Source organism: Liolophura sinensis, chromosome 9 (assembly GCF_032854445.1).
Source record: "Liolophura sinensis isolate JHLJ2023 chromosome 9, CUHK_Ljap_v2, whole genome shotgun sequence".
Lineage (NCBI taxonomy): Eukaryota > Metazoa > Mollusca > Polyplacophora > Chitonida > Chitonidae > Liolophura > Liolophura sinensis.
The window spans coordinates 5,051,662-5,075,847 of record NC_088303.1 but is presented as its reverse complement, the minus strand read 5'-3'; the positions used below and the strand labels follow the sequence as shown (position 1 = coordinate 5,075,847).

Here is a 24,186-nt window from a genome sequence, read left to right as displayed (position 1 = left end):
GACTTTCTCCTAGATGGGCATTGGGACATTCTCGGACAGTGAGTTTGGGATGTTTTCTGACGGAATTTGGGGAATTCTTGGACGGGCTTTGGGACATTCTGGGATTTGGGACATTCTTGGACCAGGAATTTGTTATATTTCCCTGCTTCTTTTTCTGTTGTGGCACAAATCTTTTGACTCCGTACATGCTTTGTTAGAGACCACTTGCACCTTAGCCAGTACACAAGTATTAAATGTCTTATGTTGGAGAGTTCGTTATCCTTGGGATTTCCTGACTGCCCACCATCATGTGTGTAAGTGAAAGATTCTTGAGTATGGCATTTAACGATGGTCAAATAAATTTGTTTCACAGCATCCTACTGCACCATGACTTGCACAGGATATGTTACATGCAATCGCGTAACAGCTTCAGAACAATACAGCTATAAAGCATACAAGCCATGAGATGTTGCTCAGTTATTTAATATAGCCTTGTAAGGTCAACAATAGCATTGGCTAAGTAAGGAATTCAAAAAAATCAGCTTTATGCTTTTGTCCCTCGTATATAAAACAGATAATAAAAACAACATGGAAAATGATCAAATATTAGACGTACAGTATAATACATAGTACAGAGCATCAATAGGGTTGACTTTGTTTTCAGGGCAGAGAGGCTGCAAGGCAAAGATGCAGGCCCAAGGGTTGTCGTTCTCTGCTGATGGAAACACAAGGTAATCACTAAAGAGTCTCTAGTAGGTGCACAAGTACATGTATATTAAAACATGAAGAGGCTCTCCAGAGACTCCACACACTTTACATATTTGATTGAAGGGAAAAAAAATAATACTAAAACAAAAATGTATAGCAACAAAAAAAGAAAAAAAAAAAAAAAGCATACAAACTTCAATATCACCCTCCTTGGATACTACTACCACATTTGAGATAAACTGAACCAGTCTACAGGTATACTAGCGAGTGAAACAGTCTTAAAGGCGACAAGAATCTAAACTACCTGGTTGACAGTGATAACACCGGATACCTGCATGGATAATGTCTTACTGACACTTCAACGCACCATGAAGAAAGGCGCATTTAACTATACCTCTGCTTATCAGCTTTCTATTTCCACGCATGTCGATTCTTATCGTTTGAGTGTTCTTTTTCCCACCGCCTTTGATTTTAAGTCCCTAACGGTCAAAGACGGTGTATTAGGAATTTCTGAAGAAAGAAATCTTCACACTAGTTACATTTGAATTTTACTCTAAGTTTCAGACATATACAATAAATGATCAAAGATTTCATCCATGACTATGTTGCAAATTTTGCCTGATTCTGAGGGTTCTACTAATCTTAGAGAGGTGTTTTGAGGTTTGTGTTGAAAACAGAATTATATCCTACTGGGAAAATTTACATTTCAGCATCAAAAGATATATTTTGTGGCATTTATTTGCCTCTAAAAATGCTCTATAGGGGGCAAAATTTAAGGTCATTAACATACTTGCAGTTACCTACAATGTAGGTATTGCCAGTATTACTAGAGAGCATGCAACACAGAAAAGAAATTCTAGCACCCAGAAGTCCCTTACTAATGTTGAAGACAAAATTTGAGGGAAATCACAAATACATGCACTTAGAAGAAACTGGCCTGTACAACTACTGTTTTGAGCAAAACTAATGTGTACAATCCCCAGAAGTAAAATGAGTTTAATCTTCACCTGTAACCTGTGGTTCAAGAAGCCAGTTATTTATTTTAAGCCTGAATTGACAAGCTGGATAAAAATATTATGCATTATTAGCCAGGGAAACCTGCGTACTGGTATCCTCCTGGCCTGGAATCAAATCATTTCCAGTCTAGAAATTATTTGACACTCAACAATGTTTCTCCTTATAGGACTAGCACCTAACGAAGCAAATTCAAAATTGCGACGACAATTTTGTTCAACAAAAAGTATTCACCTTCATAAGGCAAATTAAAACCTTTTTTTCTGGATGTTGAGAACTGCTTTATGAAAATTGTTATTACCATTCAACTAAAAAAAGAAAAAGAGACAAAAGAGCAGTTCTGTTCACAAAATATTACAGTTTTCCCATCAATACCTAACTTGTTTAAAAAAGTCTTAGCTGCACAGCAAAACTCCTTGCAATATACACAAATTTCAAAAAAAGACTTTATACAGTGAAATACCTATACACAACATAAAAAATGTAACCTTATATGTACTGAACACATAAGGAACCCCTAGCTAAAAACAAAACCTACAGAAACTAAAGCAATTCTTCATTATCAGTATGAAACATTGTATGCATTTTGATGTTTGATATTAAGAATACACTATACATGTTTGTAATGTGGGTCCTCGTCCCTTGTAAAGTCACACAAACAAAACATACAGAATTCAGAAACAAAAAGCTGAATCAAAAAATGTATATAGTTGAGAACACATGTACACTTATATTCTAGAAAAATAGAAATTCTGAATCAGTTTATGTTCCAGCTTGATCAACATCCAAAAAATAATGTCAATGATTAACATGAAGGGTGACATTTGATACTTAACAAATATCAAAGCCAACAGCAAGTCTATAGCTTATAGCGTAAAGCGTGCAACACACAGTTATAATTAAGTACAGCTCATCAGTACAACCTGTGCAGAACCATGTACATTCAATGTGGCCCGTTGCACCAAAACCACATTCTGGGTGTTAATAAAATTGCACTCCAAATACTGTCAGTCTCAACTGTATGGTTAGAATCAAGAGAATACTGGAAACATTTTAGCCCAAGCTGGATGCCAAGCAGAAATTTATAAACAGTTCATCAGATGTAAGTTTAGGAGGAAAACATGATGGCATGAGTGAATGAAAACTGAATATTTGATTAATACCGCAAATGGGGAAAATAAACCAAATGAATTATTTCTCAAGCTGACTTTAGTGCCTACTTTGTGCAAATTTTCAAGCCACCAATTGCTAACTGTTGTGTTGATGAATTTCTAATTCCTATTAATACAAACTGATTTTATGCCAAATACTATATTAAAAACATCAATGTTTCAAAACCACTTTGGTATCCAAGTGAAAGGAAATACACAAACTTACAGATCATTAGCTCAGCTAACACGCTTTATGAACATAATCCATAATCTGAACTGTTTAACATTTTCATACACACACAGTGAATATTGTTTGACTCCTGTGCATTTGACACTCTTTGACCAATCCAATCAGACAGCTCTGCTCTGGGAAGATGGCTGACCAAATGTTGAGGCTTGAATGCACACATTGTTGAAGGAATAGCAGCTGAGACACATTCATTTCATTAAAGCAAAATATAATAGATCGGTTCATAAATCAAATTTTATATACTTTATAAATCGTACTTTAACTTGCTGATCAAACAACTGTGAAATAAATATACACAAAACAACCCCATCAAACAAAGGTTATCTGCTAGCTTGCTACTGTGTTTGTGTGTATGTCACATAATGATAACAAATGAAAGATGGACCAACTAACTTCCACTTAAAACTTGATAACAGACTGCAATTTTCATGTAAAGCAATACATCTGTAAATCATGTAAGAAATCTTCCTAGCGGAACAATAATAGTTAACATACAATTTCTTTCCCAAATTATATTTTTGCTCTGAGTAGCTTAGTAGACAGATGTACAGCCTGAGTAAGGGCAAACATACAATGTAGCTGTATGTACATGTACGTACATGTATACTGGGGAATGGTTTGTGTTCCCACTAGACAGTTTTACCCTTGTAAGGTGCTCTAAATAATATTGGAAAAATGAAAACTTCATGAAAAGCTGATCAAGGCTGAAATAACAATAACTTTGCCATAAAAGATGCCATGTACATAATTACACATACTGACTGATAGAGACAAGTACGATAGATAATGAAAGACGCAATGAATGATTGAGGCACAGTGGAAATAGAGTCGATTACATGTTACAAAAATAGTCTGGAAATGAGTTGAATATGTATTAAAACATGGCCTTAACTCAGATACACATCGGATCAACAATATACACATATTATGCACAGCGGGATGTCTGAGTCTGAAAGGTCATGCATGCAGCTTAACCAATCAAATCATAACGCAAGGTAAGGGGTCAACTTTTACATGTATAAGTACAGTATGTTGACACATTTGCTTACATACAATACCAACACACATCATCTTGTTTTTGGACAAAGACAGGTAATAGGTATACTCAGCAGTTAGAAAGAAGATTGATGGAAAAAGAACCCCCCCCCCCCCCCCACCCACCGCCCATATAACACATGAATTTGAAAGGTATAAGGCAACATAACTGTTCGGAGAACTCCCTCCTCTCTCTCTCTCTCTCTTCTCCCCAACTGAAGGTATAGATTTCATTCTAGTCCACAGAGAAATTTTTGCAGACTTAAACAATAGTTTTCCCCTCACCCTATTGTCAAACTGTAGTTTCTTTCTAAAGAAACTACAGATAGTGTACATTCTTACCCTGGAAAGTACAGTACGACGGAGAATTTAGAGTACGAAGACACTAACATCATCATGAAGAACATCTCATCCTGGTCGGAGTCCATGGTGAAATAATGCACAGTGCTATGTGGCCTGGATCGTATAAAGCTGCCTCTCACTGCTGCACCCCAATCTTGACACTCGTGCAGAACACTACCTTTGCCTTGCAAATGCCATAGCATGTTCTACCACGATGTTGTCCGGTTCAATGAGCCCATGTGTTCAAAGATCCAAGAAACATGCATGCAAATATCTGACAATTTAACTGAGCCCGCATTTCCACACCAACGGGTTATGAATTCACGAACGTGTTACATAAAGGACGGTAACAAAGTTTTTAGCCTTGTAGATATATACAGCCCAAATTAACTGCATAAAGTAGAACAATTGATGTCAAATGTTTACTCCACGTATCATTTGAGTAGAGTGTAGAATATTCACTCAGGTACATGAATACTGTTAGTCACTATGGTGTAAGACGGAGACAGCACTTGCAACAGTACTTTCCTAAAGGATGAATAGACTCTGCACTGTCGCGCCTCGTCGATTCTTTCAAAGATACTCGTACTTTCTCCATCACAGAAGCAGTATAGTAAGCATGCATAGCAAGTCTACCCACGAAAAACCTCACCCACTCAGGTCAAACTTCTCACAGTTTCAAACTAGTCTAATGCAGCTCAGTTTCAAGCATATACTCATGAATACATATTAATTGAGCTAAGACAATGTACACACATAGAGCAACAACAATGCTCTTACGCGTCAGAAACTCAACATAAAATGCTAAAGATAAAAAACTTTGATCTACGCTGATATACCACACATTTGGTCAAACACAGAAAAAATGTATCAAAAAACCATCAGAAACAACAGGAAAAAATTTTTTGTAACAATCATTAAATCATGTAAAATATATGTATATACAATGAAACAGGAACAGGCTAAAAGAAATAATTTTCACACGATTTTGACAAAGTCCTCAAAAAGTAAAGTGTTCAATGTGTAGCGTTCATGATTTCTTGTTATTTTTAAATCATTTCATCTGAACACTATCCATATCTTAAGATTGCACTTTTCGTGATGTATAGTAAAGAATTATAACAACAAGACACTCAAATGTATATTACATCCTCTTCCGCAGCTAAGCTGGCCCTCTTTATCGACCCTCGTTCTGCTTCGAGACCATTTCCGTCCGTTTCCGTCTCCTTTAAAGCTCCAACTTTGTCCACCAATTCTGGACCATCTGATTGGTCAGGCGCAGGGGAGTCCTTCACCCCATTGGTCGGTGACAAAGTAATGGACGAGTCACCAGAAAACATTGACACTGGGCGAGTCTCTGAAAGAAATGAGAATGCAATATTAGCATTTACCAGAGAAACATTTTGATGTCAACTTTCAGCCTAGCCACCTTTACACATCCTGATAAGATAGACATCTGAAAATCTCCACTATTGTTACCATCTGTGCTTTATTCTAATTTACCGGTGTAATTAAGTATGCATAAGAAAGAAATCACATCAGTGATGACACCTGTCTTAAGCTGATTTTTGTGAAACACTAACATGGTCACATCTTAATTTCATCCTTTCTTCTTCGTATTCAGAGGATTTTGGCCTAAAATATATCCATCATCCAGACCTGTATTTATTTATTTAATTAGAGTTTCACATCATACTCAAGAATTTTTTACTGAAATATGGTGACGGTATCCAAAAATGTATAAAACTTTCTCCCAAGTTCATCAATAGGAAAACTCTATGGCTTTAAACATTTGCACAATTCAATTAAAAGATAAATGGCAATACGAGCCATACCAAACATAATCTGGAAACATAAAAATAATTCATAGTAAAAAATACCTTCCTCCTGAAAAGAAAAGGAGAATGTTTGCATGCAGCTCATGAACAGATTTATGCATTACCAGGAAGACCCTGAAGGCACAAATTATTAAAAACATTAATATATTTCAAGAAACAATGAAGTCAAGCTAGAAGTATGGAAAAAAAGCTGTACTTGGTACACACACCCTGAAAGTTCTATTCGACATTGTTATATTCATAAAATACATTTGTACAAATTTACATTATAAGTTATACCAGCGTGCTGGTTGGGTATATGGTCTGATATTTGTGCCCTTCGGGCCGTGAAAATATTGATCTTTGAGAATACAGGCGGATTGACAAATCACAGGCCTAGAATTTTCTCTGAGTGCAATACCAGTATTTACCAGTGTTCAATGCCATACTATTTCACTGTACAAACATATGTTTTAACCATTCAGTACTTCTGATCATATGTTTACTCACCGGTAAACATACGCTAAATGTCAAAACATATATTCCCTTGGATGGCAACTAGGCCTGTTTTCAGAATTCAGTATTTGACATCTCCAAACCACTAGTGTCAGAGATGTAAATGTCTTCTCACCTGTATATCGATCAGTATCATCACAGAATATTAATTAGCACAAAGCTGCGAAGTATTTGTAAGAGAAAAGCACTACACAACAAAACTACAGTAGATTGAACTGTCTGGCACAGGGCAGTAACAGCATGACACTACACAGCTACACCTCAGACCAGAACTGAGCACCTTGAATTTGTGTCTGCATGACAGTGTTAAGTATCTGTGGTCCACTTGAAATGGTAGGTCCCGACAAGAAATAAGGCCGACAAGGAAATGAGAGAGGATACGTCGATAACTGTCTGGACAGGCTGTGTTGTGTAGGGAAACACATAATAAACTGACTGCCAAAAGAAACTTTACTACTCCGTGAGTTAAATTTAACCAGCCTTTTCAGCAAATCAATACCAAATTATTGTAGGAAAACATTGTGCGAAGCATGTTCCAATGTGCGACACACAAATTTGTTTTGAGACAATGAAGAAAGCTGAAAAATCACGTGACCCATGAATGGTCACAACTGCACATGTAATAAGTGTATAAAAATGTTACACACAGTGTGCTGGACTAGCACACTGACTGAAAACCACCAAAGTAATGCCTCGATTGACTCCAGAACAACACAAGAAGGCCCTGGGTATGGTATCCATGGGAGCCATCCATGCCCACATTGGAAGGACCTTCGGCTGCTGTTGTGTAACTGTGTCAAACTTGATGCAACATTACAGACAGACAGGGCAGACATCGGACAGGCCAAGAACAGGCAGGCCTTGGGTAACTACGTCCAGAGAAGACCTAATCACCTAAGAAACCGCTTCCGGACAGTGACGTCATCGTCAATCAATGCCTTAGGTCACGGGGTCAGTCAGCAGACCGTGTCCAGGCGACTCATGGCTCACGGAATTAGGGCCTATCGACCATTCAGAGGGCAGTTGTTGACAGCCGAACATCTTTGCCAGAGGTTGCGATGGGCTCGAATTGTACGCCGTTGGCAGTGACGTGATTGGCAACGTGTTGTTTTCACGGATGAAAGCCGTTTCTGCCTGTTGCTAGCCGATGGCAGAAAGCGAGTTGAAGAGGGGAACGAACAGCTGCATCATGCGTCCAGGAAGTGGTACCTTTTGGTGGCCGCAGCATGATGGTGTGGGGTGTGATTTGTGGAGAGGAACGGACACCACTGGTCATCATCTACAGGAACCTAACAGCTCAACATTACGTGGATGAAATTCTACATCCTGTTGTCCTGCCATTCCTTCAATAGCAGCCACGTGATGTCCTGTACCACATCACAACGCCAGACCCCATGCAGCTCGAGTTGTGCAGAACTTCCTGGAGGCCAACGAGGTCAACGTCTTGCCGTGGCCTGCACGTTCCCCAGATATATCCCCCACAGAACACTTTTGGGATATCATGGGTCATCGTGTAAGACAACGGCCACGCCTTGCAGGCAACCGACAAGAACTGGCGTTCGCTCTCCAAGATGAATGGCAATGAATTCCTACTACCTACGAATCTTTTCTATCGCTGCTCTGTTTGTTCACTTGCAAAATGATTTTAGTGCTGCTCTGTCCGTTCTTACTCCAGACTTTCACTATCTAAAGTCATTGGTCTTCAATCATCCTGTTTTTTGCTTTGGCAAAATAAACTGATTTGAACTCTGTGTAAAGTTTCTTTTGGCTGTCAGTTTACATTCCAATTCTTCAGTTTTAGACAATAATCTGTTGTGTCATGGCATTTTCAATCTGGAACCAGACCATTTATACGTACAATATTCACGCTGTTTTCTGCTCCGTGAATGTCAACTTGCCTTAACTCTTGTTGAGTCTCCACAGGTGAGGTGGCCTTCAGAGTACAGTTTTCTCCCCATTAAACACCGTGCTGCTTAAACACCGGTATTTAACCATACAACACTGTGTGCTTCCACAGAGTTCAACACTGCAAAGCACTGCGAGGTGTCCTGCTTTGGGATCTAAAAACACCACATGATGGGATACTGGCAGAATGCTGAAGTGGGATATATTACACTATTCCAAGGATGCAGAACATGATGTCAGATGAAACATAACATATTTGCTGCCATGCAACAAAAGTCTCATGAAGCATGCTGCTTTGCCACCATTTTCACATTGAAAATCTGCTGGTACCCCATATATGTGCTGTACAGTTCCATATGGGTAAAGGTTTTGCTGTGTACAAAAAACCAGCATGCAAATGTTAACAGTACATCTGTACATGTACCTAAGTTTCAAGCATTACAAGCCTCTGTATATACTGTATTAGTACTGGCTATAGGCAGATTAATGTTACATATATACTGTAAACAAAGTAACTACAGCCCTGGAAAAGCCACTGGAATCACCTCTTCCTCTTGGACAAAATATGTGTGCTGTTTTGTGTTCACACATTTTCAAGTCAATATGTTTTACTCCATACCCTGAAATTCTAAACTTTTTACAAAATCATATTCCACTGGCTTTAGATTTTCCTTATGTGAACCAAGCTCTGGTTTTATTATTGACACCACTAACTGCCTGAACATAGGTTAATATGATAATTATGTCTATGAAGTTATTAAATACCTGTAAACAATTCGTCCCAAAGCATGTCTAACATTTTATTTTATTTGTAGTCTACATATTCAAATTTCAAATGACTGAACCAAGACGCACTTTTACAGCTGTTTTTTTTTTTAATTTAATAACAGCTTGGGGAACCGTTTGCCTTGAATAAGTGAATAAATTAAAAAATATGTTTAATTTTCTCAATGTTTCTTCACACAGATTACTAAGAGAATACCTGTTTTGGATCCTCGTGTAACAGGTATATGGACTTTATTTACAGGAATAAAGAACAGTTGCTGAGTGGCTGTAGGTATTTTGGGTACCCTAGTTTATCTGGTCCATTTATGAACTGAAATATTATCAAGAATCGACACTTAAAACCTTCACCTCCATTTCCACTGACATTCAATCTGACAGCTTCCATTCGGTGTGCCTTTAAATATTAAATTAATCATGACTTCTGTTTTCACTATATAATTATACATATTAAGTATAATTTGTCAGTACTTGTCCAGCAGTTGTCACTTCATACCTGTACTTGCACACACCATCCTGGGTTAGAGGCTATATAGTGTTGTGGAGAGCTGATCAGAACACCAAAGATCACCAGTATCATGCTCAGTCCAGGGTTATATAGTGAGGGTCTCCTCTACATTCAGAGATATAAATAGGGGTGTCCAACATCAGTCAGGGCAAATTCCATAAAATCAGGATACAGGAAGTCTGAGAGAATCTTTTGTAGGTGAAATCATCTTTTGTCTGAGAAATTTCAAAGACTTGCAACTCCATTAAACATCTGATACTGTCTCCTCAGTACAATGTTGAATTGCCAACTGTTTCAAAATGGTGAAACTACTTGCTACAGGTAATCCAGCAGTAAGCTAAAAACATGATACAAAAGCACAGATACTCCCTAAAACTGAGAAGTCAAATATAAAATAACAAATATGACTTTTCATTTTTTTAAGTATCTATGGGTTTGCATTATGAAGCTGCAATTACATGTTTTAATGTCAACTTTCATTGAAACAGGATAAGTTTGTCACAGATGATTTCATAAAAAGACTAACTCCCAACCCTTCCATCTGAATTTTATGAGATGTCCAGAATGGATACTCTTGTGCAATGTAGTATACTGTCAATTTTCATCCAATAGTAATGCAGCATGCCATACTGTGCAGAGAACTGGTTACCCATGGATACATACCAGCTGTCTGATCATTGGTGGTTGGGGGCCCCTCACGAGGCTCAGAACTGGCCCGCTTTGAGGGCTCTATTGGAGCTTTTCCTTTCTCTGTTTCATCTTCCACTATCTTTTTCTCCAGCCCAAGTTTCTTAATTTTGCCCTTCACACTTAACCTTAGCGTGCTAGAATCATACACTATCCCACTGGGGGTGCTTGAAGAGGCTGGGGCAGGCTCAACTTTATTTAATGCATCTTTTAATTTGTCTGAAGGAAAATGAAATAACGAGTGTGCAAGCAATCATGAACAGCAACAGCAGAAGAAAGGAGCTTGGAGGCAGTTCTTAACCCCTTACTCACCTATCAAAAGGTATTCTAAACCATAAACACCAGCTAATTGTATACCCAACATCTCCACGACGATTACTATCATACAATAAAAGGATTTCCCAAGTCATATTTCTGTCTATTATACAAAACATACCACAGGGAAAATCTAGAGTACTTAGTATGATAACTTTTCAGTCCAACTGTTCTGGGAAATACTGTTAGTAAAATATGTGAAGAACGAATAATGATAACAGCTTAATGCCATTTGGCCATTTTGCAGCCACACTGTGGCAGCAATGTGTGAAGAAAAAACACAAATGAATTTCTTCTGTAAATGTACATGAATTACTGAATCTAAAAGCAGGCATGAAGACAAGAGCGAAGAAAGCATTATAATTGGTAATTGGAATATTCAGCAAAATGTCTCCACGCTTACAAAGCTGACAATTCAATGTTGTACAAAAAGTGTCTTAAGGTTAGCCAATCAGCAAAAGATATGTTTTAGAATTTGAATCACACCTGCATAATTAAACCAAAGTTTCACTTGTGTTCAATAGTGTTATGAATGCTGCAAATACGGAATTATCAGCACAGAAGCACAGGCTCAAAACGAGAAATATTTTAGAGTTGAATCATGGAGAGTATTAGCCTTTGACAAACATATATGTTTTGTTGGTGGCAATGTTAGCACTGGTGGACAGGTACCACTAGCTACTCACCACATGAATTATCCTCATCATCTATTGTAATAAATAATAGTTCTTGTAGCTGCAACTACATGTACATGTATGTGCAAAATAGCAAACAAAAACAACAAAGTTTATTTACACTGAGTCTATAAACTATGCTAAACAGAATGCATTCGAAATGAAGACAAGCAGTAGTGCACCTGTACTAGTTCTACATCAAGACCAATAAAGGAGTCAAATATCCACATCAAGGTCACATGACTTTAATAAACACCACTTCCAGTCACATGACAAGTTAGATTGTGCTTCTGAGATAAAAGAGGTACTTCTGCTACTAAAGAGGTAACTTTTTTGTCGGTGTACAGGAATGAAAATAACTGAAATTGTCTCAAATTTTGGCAGGCAAAATGTTTTGTTGATGGAAGTTTGAAATTCTTGGGGAAAAGTCCGAGAGCCATCCTCCTGACATTGCTTCATGAAGGTAAATGTACACATCTAGAAAGCTCTCAATTTCAATGATGAAGCTGAACGTATGTCACAATGTTTATGGCTGCTTTTTCTCACAGTTTGGATATGGTACATGTAGACACCAATGCTTAAAGGACATCAAAGGTTTGGGGCTAAATGTTAACATTGTTGCCTATGGAACAATAATTGGGTGGGAGGTAGGACAGCCCCTTAACATCGACCACATTATCGGTGATGACCGCTAAACTCTGAAGCTGATTCAAACCTCCACTCACTCATGTCCATTCAAACAGGATTTTGCTCCTGTAGGCAAAGCCCATTCTAAACTAGACCTAATTCTACTTCCTTCATCACACCCATAGCAAACATCAGTCACACTCGTAGAAAGCTTGTGAGAAAATGGTTAGGTGTGACCTGGACTCAGAATGTACCTGAAGCTAGTCTATGTACAATTTTCCATAAGTGCAACTGTACTTACTGCTCTCGTCAGAAGAGTTTTTCTGTGACACAGTTGATCGGGGTTTGCTTGGCAGCATAGGTTTGGGTTTGGAGCTAACTGGTGGTGGGGTGGGTTTTGCAGCTACTGTCCTTTTAGGTAACACCGCTGAAACACCAACAACAAATTTAAATCACTATGGAATTGAATGTCCACACCATGATGTACTCTATATTTACTGATACACATGTATTTGCAGATGACCACTCCTTTGACTCCTTTGCCTTTCCTTTTATTTTTCTCTATCAAGCTTTTATTGACACACCTCCATACTCCTCAGTGTTAGTTTGATGGTTTATAGGTTGGCCTTTGTATCATGCTTAACATTACTTATTTATACAAGTGTTTGCCAGATTGGATTTTAGAACACCTGGGAATATCACCAGGCACCTGACAACTTTTCCTGATCATGAACTTGAGAAAGTCCCACAAAAATCCCATCTCCATTTTACAATGACTTGCCAATAGCAAACAATATGTCATATTGAAATAGCAAATCTTAGCAGTAAGCATTACTCTGCAGTAATTTTGGTATGGGGAAATAGCAATGCATACATAAAAACAGACTGTTTAAATCCTTGCAAAGAAATATTAAGAATAAACAGATGTGAAGCAGATTTTTGTTGTATTGACAGATCTCAACTAGTGTTTTCGATTTCAGAGGAATAAGATTTGGATTCCATGAATCAATAATGTTGTGCACAGATTCCAACATGCCTGCCTTAGTACATGTGAAAACAGAGAGAAGTCATCCACTTTCTCCAGTAAAATTAAAACTCAGGGAGTACATCACCTATAACTTCATGAAAGTTTAGTGCAGTTTTTCACCCATTTAATTTAGCTTTTTTCAAGCGACACTTTTGCTTGATTCTGATTGATTTACCCACCTTGTAAGTCCACTATCATAATTTTTTTGTTAAGTTTGTTTAATTTATTATTAGAAAAGCTTGATTGTTGGCACCTCCAGAAGAGCATTTTCACAAGCCAAACTTCAGGTAAATGCTATACGAACTGTGGTACAGAACGGTGATTTATTAGTAGTATTAGTAAAGTAGTATTAGTAAATATGCTTGGCAGGCCAACAATAATGGACTAACCAGGCTTTAAGACAGGGTTTATTAGCCTAGTTCTGTCCCAGTATTGTGTTCTGAGAGTAACCTACATGTAGTTGAAGTTTTCTCCTCAGTGACAGGAGGGGGTGGTCGGGCACGGGGTTTGGGAACAGGGCGCTGAGGTACAGTAGATTTGGGTTTTGGAGGTTCAGCTATGTTCTCCTCCTCTGGTTTGGATCTCTGTGACATATTGGCTTGAGCTGGCTCAGGCAGTACATTAGATCCAGACTCTCCCTTGGGTTCTGTACTTTTGGGCGCACTTTCTGGAGTGGTGGGTGGATCAGATTTGGGCTGGTCAGGGGGAGTCTTGGGCACTTCTGTTGATGTCTTGGGTGTGTCTTCAGGTCCCTTTGGTACGTCATGCTGACTCTGCGGTGAATCAACAGAACTTCTGGGTGAAGCTCCCACTGTTTTGGGTGTCACAGTCACAATTTTGGATGCGTCAGCAAAAACCTTGAATGTGTGTTCCGGGGTTTTTGGGGGCTCCGCTGAAGATAACGGTTCCTTTGGCAAACCCTTTACCAGCTTTGCATCGGCAGAATTTTCTCTCTTGGTTCCCAGTGATTTTGGAAGCGGGGGAGGCTGAGTTTGTGGCTGAGGTGATTCAGCCTTAGGTTCTACTGGTTTTGTTTCAGAAGAGGATGTTTGGTCACCTTTAGGATCATCACCAGAAGGTTTAGGTTCGGCATCGGCAAAGTTTCCAGTTTTGTTTTCTCTACTGAGCTCAGCAGTCTACAATCAAATATATGTACGTGTTGATCACAAATCTTTACAGCAGACAAAGAACCAAGTCAACAAACCCCCAAGAAAAGAAAAAAACAACAGCAAGTTTGCAACAGCTGAACATTTCCTGCATAGGTTTTCATGTCATCTTGCACTTAGGTGCCTTGTTAAAAGAATGGCACATGTTAAAAAGATAGGCACCTGTCATGTCAAAAATTCAACCCACCGACTGACAGACAGACAGTACAACAGACTTAAGGGCTGCGTATTTGCAACTAAAAAGTTGAAACTGCACATCATGGGAATTATGTCTAAAACATTAAAGCTGCAGTTTCCAAGCAAGTACTAATACAGGTTCTGACCTTTGCTGGGTTGGTGGAGAGTCGCTTCCGTTTCATTTCCTCCATCAGGTTTCCACCAATTAGAAGTCTGCCTCGGCCAGATGGTAATTTAGGTCCAGTGTATGGAGGGGGACTCTTCTCTGGTACCTCTAAAGGACCAACAAAAAAACAAAGAAAAAACTTTCACCAACAATATTCTGGCTAATATGTACAAGTATATGGACTTTCATTTTTAAGTAACATATGTACTTAAGTTTGATCATTTAGCTGAAGAAATGGTGGAAAAACATGTATTTTCAGCAGCTAGTACAATGTAAGTTCTAACAAAAAGTAAGCATTTGTGCGACACTATTTCACTGCAATACTTCAACATGTGAAATATGTAAAAGTGAAACAATAAGCTATTAATACAGAAATTAACAAACAATGACAAAATAGTTTTTTCAACAGGTCAATATGATGCCATTAATGCATGTTTTCTGTTAGTCCTCTGGAATATCATTGAAGTGATGGCTTGTTAAGTTAGGAAGTTAGGAAGCTATAAGTTATCCCCTCCACAACTCTCAAACTCAGTGTTGTTACAACCTCACACTAAGCGTTGTTACAACCTCACACTAAGTTTTGTTACAACTTCACAGGCCCAGTTCACTGTCGGGTTGACTGCGCACAGCTGATGAAGCCTTATCTTGACTTATACACCTCAAAGCCAAGGCTGAGAAAGTTATTTGCAACATAACTACTGCATCAGAGCTCTGATCTTCTTGGCAGGATCTTTATTCACTTGATAGATTCCATCATGAGGATCTACAGCTCATAACATTTGAACTTAGCATGGAGATGTTTTGACTTCATCATTATAGAAGCGCAATATGCCTCTGGCCCAGGGAGAGTTAATCCAGACTTCATCATTATAGAAGCGCTACATGCCTCTGGGCTAGGGAGAGTTAGTCCAGTGGTAGAAGTGGGGGCTGGAAACCTTCATCTTTATAGATGCGCTAGATGCCGGTGGGCCAGGTAGAGTTAGTCCAGACTTTATCATTATAAAAGCGCTGCATGCCTCTGGGCCAGGGAGAGTTAGTCAAGACTTTATCATTATAGAAGCACTACATGCCTCTGGGCTAGGGAGAGTTAGTCCAGACTTTATCATTATAAAAGCGCTACATGCCTCTGGGCTAGGGAGAGTTAGTCAAGACTTTATCATTATAGAAGCGCTACATGCCTCTGGGCCAGGAAGAGTTAGTCAAGACTTTATCATTATAGAAGCGCTACATGCCTCTGGGATAGGGAGAGTTAGTCAAGACTTCATCATAATAGAAGCACTACATGTCTCTGGGCTAGGGAAAGTTAGTCAAGACTTCATCATAATAGAAGCACTACATGTCTCTGGGCTAGGGAAAGTTAGTCAAGACTTCATCATAATAGAAGCACTACATGTCTCTGGGCTAGGGAAAGTTAGTCAAGACTTCATCATAATAGAAGCACTACATGTCTCTGGGCTAGGGAAAGTTAGTCAAGACTTCATCATAATAGAAGCGCTACATGCCTCTTAGCTAGAGAGAGTTAGTCCAGACTTTATCATTATAAAAGCGCTACATGCCTCTGGGCCAGGGAGAGTTAGTCAAGACTTTATCATTATAGAAGCGCTACATGCCTCTAGGCTAGGGAGAGTTAGTCCAGTGGTAGAAGTGGGGGCTGGAAACCTAGAGATCACTGGTTAAACTTCCCAGCTGGTAAGCCCTGTCACATTCAGAAACAATAGGTTTCATAAATTCTTCAAGTTCTTATAAATGTTAGGATAACATTTATATTTCAAATCATTTAACTTACTTATCATCAGTTCTGTTCAAAACATGAGCAAATCAAGGACATATGCGTCTACCCTCACCTGATGTTGCTGCTGGGGACAGGGATTTTGTCTCCGTCTCTACAGGCTTGACAGGCTCAGCCTTCTTCTCTCTTGATACAGGACCATTAGATTTTGTGCTCTCACTAAATGATGCTTTCTTCTCCACCTTGACCTCATCAGACAGACTTTTCTCTGCCTCTTTAGGCTTTGACTGGCTACCTGAAGGCTGCTTCTTGGAGAAGAAACTGGCGATGGTGAATCCCTTTCCACTGGACCTTGAACATAAACAGAAAACTTACCAACTGAATTAATTTTATTGGTCAATTACTGAAGTGGCGCCAGGTAAACCAACCACCTTTAGCTGAGTGACACCACATATGACACACGTACACTATCAATCACTGAGTGAACTCACTGTGTATGCTGTATTAGTGGAAGACAAATGATTTCCAAGGAAGTTCATGGAAGATTCTAACTTAAGCTAGAATCCAGATGTCTGAAATACTCCCCTTACATCAGCCAACATTTTAAAAAATATAAGAATACATATACTAAGAAACCTTAAAAGAACAAGACGTCATGTTACTTAGTTTGGCTTCATCTAGAATGTTGCATGGGCCATTTTGTGAATACAGAAGTTATGAAAATAATTACGCATATATCCTCATACAAGGATATATATTTGTATATCCTATCACTAAGTAACCATGTAACTAATAGTGCAGGAAGATGATGTGTACATGACTGTACATGATACTGATGTGTACATAACTGTACATGATACTGATGTGTACATAACTGTACATGATATTAATGTGTACATGACTGTACATGATATTGATGTGTACATAACTGTACATGATACTGATGTGTACATAACTGTACATGATATTAATGTGTACATGACTGTACATGATATTGATGTGTACATAACTGTACATGATATTGATGTGTACATAACTGTACATGATATTAATGTGTACATAACTGTACATGATATTGATGTGTACATAACTGTACATGATATTGATGTGTACATAACTGTACATGATATTAATGTGTACATGACTGTACATGATATTGATGTGTACATAACTGTACATGATATTGATGTGTACATAACTGTACATGATATTGATGTGTACATAACTGTACATGATATTAATGTGTACATAAGTGTACATGATACTGATGTGTACATGACTGTACATGATATTGATGTGTACATAACTGTACATGATATTAATGTGTACATAACTGTACATGATACTGATGTGTACATGACTGTACATGATATTGATGTGTACATGACTGTACATGATATTGATGTGTACCTGATGTGTGCATAACTGTACATAAACACTCACGTTTTTTCCTTCTTGTCTCTGTCCTTTTCTTTATCCTTAGAAGAAAATGGTGACCACTTTTTTTTCTCAGGTTTGGAGCTACAACAGATGAAACACATAACTACTGCACTCCCAACTGATTGCTCTTTCCAATGGACATGAAGATGCCCTGTAACTCATCATGATGAAGATATGTACTAAGTTTTCATTCAATATGACACATAATTATGAATAAAGGTATAGAAACAGATTTATGACAACTTGACAGATAAACCTACAGTCTCTCCTCACACCTGCCCAGCCCATCCCTGTCCTGGAGGCAGAATGGGACCCTATCACAAGATGCAAAACATCTCATTTGTGGAAAGAACACAGCCATGTTCTATCTGTTATCCTGCTGTATGGGGGAGAGACTGGATTCAGGATGTAGATGTATAAAACTGTTAACCTGACACAAAAAATGACTACCTGGAGGCAGAGGTCTTCTCATTCTCATTTTCATCTGTCTTGGAAATAGTCCGTGCCATGGGTGGAACACCCTCCACTGGTTTGCTCTCAAAGAAGGAATTAGTGTTGGGCACCTGTAAGTCTTCATCCTCCACCAAATTGATGGGTTTAGCTGTGGGGCGTGTCACTGCATGAGCCTTCACCCGCTTGGGGCGTGCTTTGCTCACATGGATCAGCTTGGGGGCATCGCTCATCCCCGGAAGGGCATCAAAACTGGCAATATCAACTCGCTCTTCTGATAAACATAACATGTACGCCAACAGTGAAAGTGGATTTATATTAACACAACATTCATTTTCACATCCTCGTGGTAATTTCATCTGTCAAGGGAGGTAAATCCTTAAAAAAGGGAACTAACCTATGTATTACGAAAATAGCCCATAAGTACAAAGGTCATTACTGGAAAATTTATTCAAAAAAATGATTCAGTTAAATTTATCGGTGGATGTATGAAGTTTTAAAAACTGCCTGAACATGGATAAGAAGTGATCCAATATAAACTTGTCAGAATAAATGTACATTTATACCCACACTCAACAGACCTGTGCAGGTGGGTTTGTATTTACCTGGTTTCCGGACAGGTGTATCCTCCAAGCCATCTGCAAACAGAAACATGACAATCAAATTACTCATTTTGAGGATAAGAACAAATCAAAAGTATTACGATGCGCAAATCCCTTCTCTCAAAGCCACTTATACCAGTATCCTTTCCCTCATAGTCACTTATATCCCTTGATTCACAGCCACATATATTCCTTCCCTTACGGGCACATATATCCTTCCCCCACATCCATTTATATATGTTCTCTCACCTCCACTTCTATCCCTTCCCTCGAAGCCACTTGAAACTTTCTCTAATAGTTACATACATGTATATCCTTACCCTCAAATCCACATATATTCTTTCTCTTGTAGCCACATATATCTCTTGCCTCAGCCACATATCCTTATCTCATGGACACATATCCTCCTCCTTCATGGCCACATACATCCTTCCCTCAAGGCCACACATATTCCTTCTCTCAAGGCCGCATATATCCTTCTCTCATGGCCGCATATGTCCTTCTCTCATGGCTGCATATATCCTTCCCTCATAGCCACACACATCCATTCCTTCATAGCTACACATACCCCTTCTCTTACAGCCACATATCCTTCTCTCATAACTGCATATATCCTTCTCTCATGGCCACATATATCCTTCCCTCATAACCAGACATATCCCTTTCTTCAGAGCTACACATACATCCTTCCCACTGGCCACATATATCCCTACAGCCAAATGTATCCTTCTCTCATGACTGCATATATCCTTCCCTCATAGCCACACATATCCCTTCCCTCACAGCCATACATATCCTTCCCACTTGGCCACATATATTCCTACAGCCAAATGTATCCTTCCCTCATAGCCACTCATATCCCTTCATAGCTACACATATCCCCCTCCGTCATGGCCGCATATATCCTTCTCTCATGGTCACATACATCCTTCTCTCATGGCTGCATATGTCCTTCTCTCATATCCTTCCCTAAGCCACCTAAGCTTCCTAAGCCACACATATTACATCTCTTACAGCCTAATATATCCTTCTCTCATGGCCACATATATCCTTCTCTCATGACTGCATATATCCTTCTCTCATGACCGCATATATCCTTCTCTCATGGCCCCATATGTCCTTCTCTCATATCCTTCCCTAAGCCACCTAAGCTTCCTAAGCCACACATATCCCTTCTCTTACAGCCTAATATATCCTTCTCTCATGGCCACATATATCCTTCTCTCATGACTGCATATATCCTTCTCTCATGACCGCATATATCCTTCTCTCATGGCCCCATATGTCCTTCTCTCATATCCTTCCCTAAGCCACCTAAGCTTCCTAAGCCACACATATCCCTTCTCTTACAGCCACATACTGTATATCCTTCCTTCATGTCCACATACATCTCTTCTCTTACAGCCAAATGTATCCCTCACCTTAGAACAACAGGAAAAGATGCTTTCACAGATGTACACCCAGAACCACAAATGTCAAATGCCAGCGAGTTTGGATCTACAGGAACACGCATTAATGTCAAATGCCAGCGAGTTTGGATCTACATGTACAGCATTAATGTCAAATGTCAGAGAGTTTGGATCCACATGTACACGTATTAATGTCAAATGTCAGAGAGTTTGTATCTACATGTACACGCATTTTAATGTCAAATGTCAGAGAGTTTGTATCTACATGTACACGCATTTTAATGTCAAATGTCAGAGAGTTTGGGTCTACATGTACATGCATTAATGCATTAAACAAATGCAGCAAGATGCACAAGTTCTGAATGACACAAAAATGTTGGATAACACAGGCATAGTTAAGAAGAATTCCACTCTGACAAGGAAGATATTCTGTTATTAAATCTATCAAGAAATTATAAGCACTGGCACGATGTTTTGATATTGAGACTATGACAATGCTTAGGGATTAACACTCCACAAATCACTCACAGCAAAAGCACCCATGCCGAACTGCTTGTTGTTAGCTAGTTTGTTCACATTAGTAACTCATCACTTGCATTGTCAACAAGCATATTATTCTAAAATCTTTTTACAAGTCAACATGCTGCAGATTATTTCATCGTTTGAAAACATTCTCCTTTCCAAATTTACTGAATGAGTCAATAGACATTCACAACCCCTGATATGGTCAAAGAAATTTTTGTACAAATATATGATATTTTTTGTCCCTTAAGAATTAAAAAGTGGCTTGATTTGCTTACATGCACTGAATCTTCTCACAGGAACATGATTTGCAGTTCTATAGGAGAATGAATCTTTGCACCACACAGGGCAAATGTAGATCATGTCCCCCAGCAAAAAACCCACCCTCCACCCCTGCCAAGCACCTCATCCCCAAAGAAACGCACATGTGTGTGAGGATAGCATTCAAACTTGGTTGTCGGTGATGACGGTAACACTGCACCACACTAAATTAAAATTCATTCACTGTATACATGCTTCATATTATCACACGCCAACAAGAAAACTGCAATGCCTGCTCTGTATTATCTCAACACAGTGCCACATTCAGTCTTCAGAATTCCATAGGAAATTCATTTATGGATTCACATGGCACAGTTTCTGTCTGAATGTTGTTGTCACTTCTCACTTCAAATAATCAAACTCTGAATTACATTTCCATAACGAGCTTAAACCCAAGCATGTGTAGAATGTGTTACAGGACAATACTCAACCAATTATTACAGTTTGAAACATATCAAGCACACAAATACATCCATCATTTTCTCATCCTGAAAAAGGTAAACAAAAAGGGGACATTACTCTGCTTTAACAGTACACTGATACTGGCAAATGTGCAGATGCAAGCAGATTGTGGATACAACAGTGATGACACCAGACCCATGCGTGTTAGTAATACCTTTGCCCTCTGAATTAAACCCCTTGATTTCGAGGCTCTCCATAGCTCCACTAGATGGCGCATCTAAGATGGACTTTAGCGATTCTTTCTCGTCCTCATCCCGGTTGGTGGGGAGGTCTGCATCTTCGCCCAGTGCCTTCTTACCTTCATCCCAGGAGAGGTCATTCTTGTCAACCTCGTGATTCCAGTCTTGAAAAAGCACCAACCAAGTTGAATGTTAAGGCAAGCAAAAGACCTTAGCAACAGATCAAAGCCTACCATAGATTACACCAACATGCTTATGTAATACCACAAAAAAGAACATGAATAGAAAGTGTAGCCTACATGCATGCAGGTATCGAACATGAGGATTACATTGTTTACTGAACCTATCGTGCTGAAATGAACAGCAGAACAGCATTGGTTTGTGTTAGCATGTTTATAAACAACCCTGTATTCTAAACTTCAGCAGAGAAGTGAGCAACATTATTAACAATATAAGTCTTTGCTGGACCAATCATGCGTTTACTACATCCTAATCCTACACAAGAGCACGGAAATCCTCTCAACAGCATGCTCAGAATATATGCAGTTAGCTTTTCATGTTAGGAAGAAACATAATCGAGAAATAATGGCGAAGCATTTCTACATATCTAAGTTATTGCACTATCAGCATTATATTTAGCGTTGAGCCTATCAAAATGCTTAAAGTGAACAATATGGCTGTCCTGGGCTTGCAATAAGGAAACAGACTGTCACTGTTTTTGTCTTTTCTTTTGACACAAAATAGAGATAAGCATAATAAAGCAGAATACTGATTACAGATGTTAAGTGGCATTTGCCAAAGCTCCACTAAATCTTCTACATCTGAAGCACACGAAGCACAACGAGCTCTGATAGTAAAGATAGTATTTAATACATCTAAATTCACTGTAATCCTGTGGTGTATCTTTTTCTTCTTTTTTTTCGTTTCTGGCAATTTCTTGCCTAAGAAACTGTTTGGTGGTTCTGAATATCTGGCCTCCACTCCATTACACTACGCCCATGCCGCCTCTTCAAACATGCTTGGATCAATGTGCCATGTCCGTGAGAGCAAAAAAGCAATAAATATGATAAAAGTGAAAACATTTCTAAGCCTGACTGTAAGCATTGGCAGAAAAGGGTGATAACAGGTGTACAGGTGGCCTAACCCTGAAGCCTGAGGGTGAGGGCTGGGGGGGGTGGGGGGGGGGGGGGGGGGGTGGGTGGGGTGGTTAGGTGATCTCTTACCCACAACAGACTGCGGCCTCTTTTTTCTCATCTGACACAAACTCTTTCTTTTGACAGCTAAAGTAGAGGACTCCTACAATAAAAGTAGTAGACAAAAACGCTAAATAAAAGAAAGGCCATATAATTAACACAGGTTCACTGATTACCTTGTTGTTCAAGCTGAGTTCATGTAAAGGTCAGAGTAAACAAAAACCTGAGCATTTGCTGTGTGGGAATGAAAACAATGTTCAGTGTTGTAGACGTATCACACTCCTTAAATATTATCATTCAAATATTTGGATAACTGAAATATTTGTCTTCCCATCTAGAATCATAATGTTCATTCAATCACAGTGATACAAACAGAATATTTAGTAAAAACAACGTCACAGGGTAAACAATATTCTGTACCTTTTTGCTCTCTAGTGCAGTAACTGAACTGCTTGATGTATTTAGTGGTGACCTGAAAACTCACAGATTTGGGTGGTTCTTTATCTTCTTCTGTAATAGTTATCACATTTACTTCATTTTTAGTCTCTTTGGTTGTTCTAGTCTCCTTTTTGTTGGTACTTTTCTGCACATTGAGGTGATTTGTCTGCAAAAAAATAAATGGTAAGAATATGAAAGAATAATCCTAAAAGCTTTCGACATTTCTTCAATCAGGACAAACATTTGAAAGTGAAGATTTTTCTACATGTACTCAATACAATATTCAATCAAATGAAAACTGGGGTTTGACAACTAATCGGTACACTGAATTATTAAATTTGACAACTTTTAGTATGTCTTTCCTTTTTTTGATGGTGACTGAATACAGCATTGCTATGGAAACACTCCATACACATATGAACTAGACCAAGGAAACATTTTCTCTGACAACATAGAAGCAGCCAAACAGAGCACAATGGCAACAAGTTCAAAGTTCAAAATGAAAGACAATTGTTTTTTTATCCTCCCCTTACACATCAAACATGGACATCACATGACTGTTTACAGCACACACAGACAATGTGTATTAGTTAA

The 24,186-nt window shown here is 38.8% G+C and overlaps 1 protein-coding gene across 5 annotated transcripts in view; it reads right to left on the bottom strand.

Moving 5' to 3' along the window:
• Positions 1 to 4,271: 4,271 nt before the first annotated feature.
• The window catches only part of LOC135475943 (F-actin-uncapping protein LRRC16A-like), a 65,518-nt gene continuing 45,603 nt past the window's right edge, over positions 4,272 to 24,186 (bottom strand). Inside the window, exons 26-37 of one of the 5 annotated variants that reach the window (XM_064755913.1) lie at positions 23,639 to 23,758; positions 23,185 to 23,257; positions 21,937 to 22,125; positions 19,072 to 19,104; positions 18,467 to 18,740; positions 18,020 to 18,097; positions 16,692 to 16,927; positions 14,828 to 14,955; positions 13,793 to 14,474; positions 12,613 to 12,738; positions 11,697 to 11,717; positions 4,272 to 5,836 (exon numbers count right to left, since the gene is read on the bottom strand). In XM_064755913.1, coding sequence (XP_064611983.1) covers positions 5,613 to 5,836; positions 11,697 to 11,717; positions 12,613 to 12,738; positions 13,793 to 14,474; positions 14,828 to 14,955; positions 16,692 to 16,927; positions 18,020 to 18,097; positions 18,467 to 18,740; positions 19,072 to 19,104; positions 21,937 to 22,125; positions 23,185 to 23,257; positions 23,639 to 23,758 — 2,184 coding nt within the window. In that variant the 3' untranslated portion in view covers positions 4,272 to 5,612. Of the gene's footprint in view, positions 8,873 to 10,671; positions 10,915 to 11,696; positions 11,718 to 12,612; positions 12,739 to 13,792; positions 14,475 to 14,827; positions 14,956 to 16,691; positions 16,928 to 18,019; positions 18,098 to 18,466; positions 18,741 to 19,071; positions 19,105 to 21,936; positions 22,126 to 23,184; positions 23,258 to 23,638; positions 23,759 to 24,186 lie in introns of all 5 variants that reach the window. The other 4 variants (XM_064755909.1, XM_064755910.1, XM_064755914.1 and 1 more) reach the window with 4 other exon arrangements.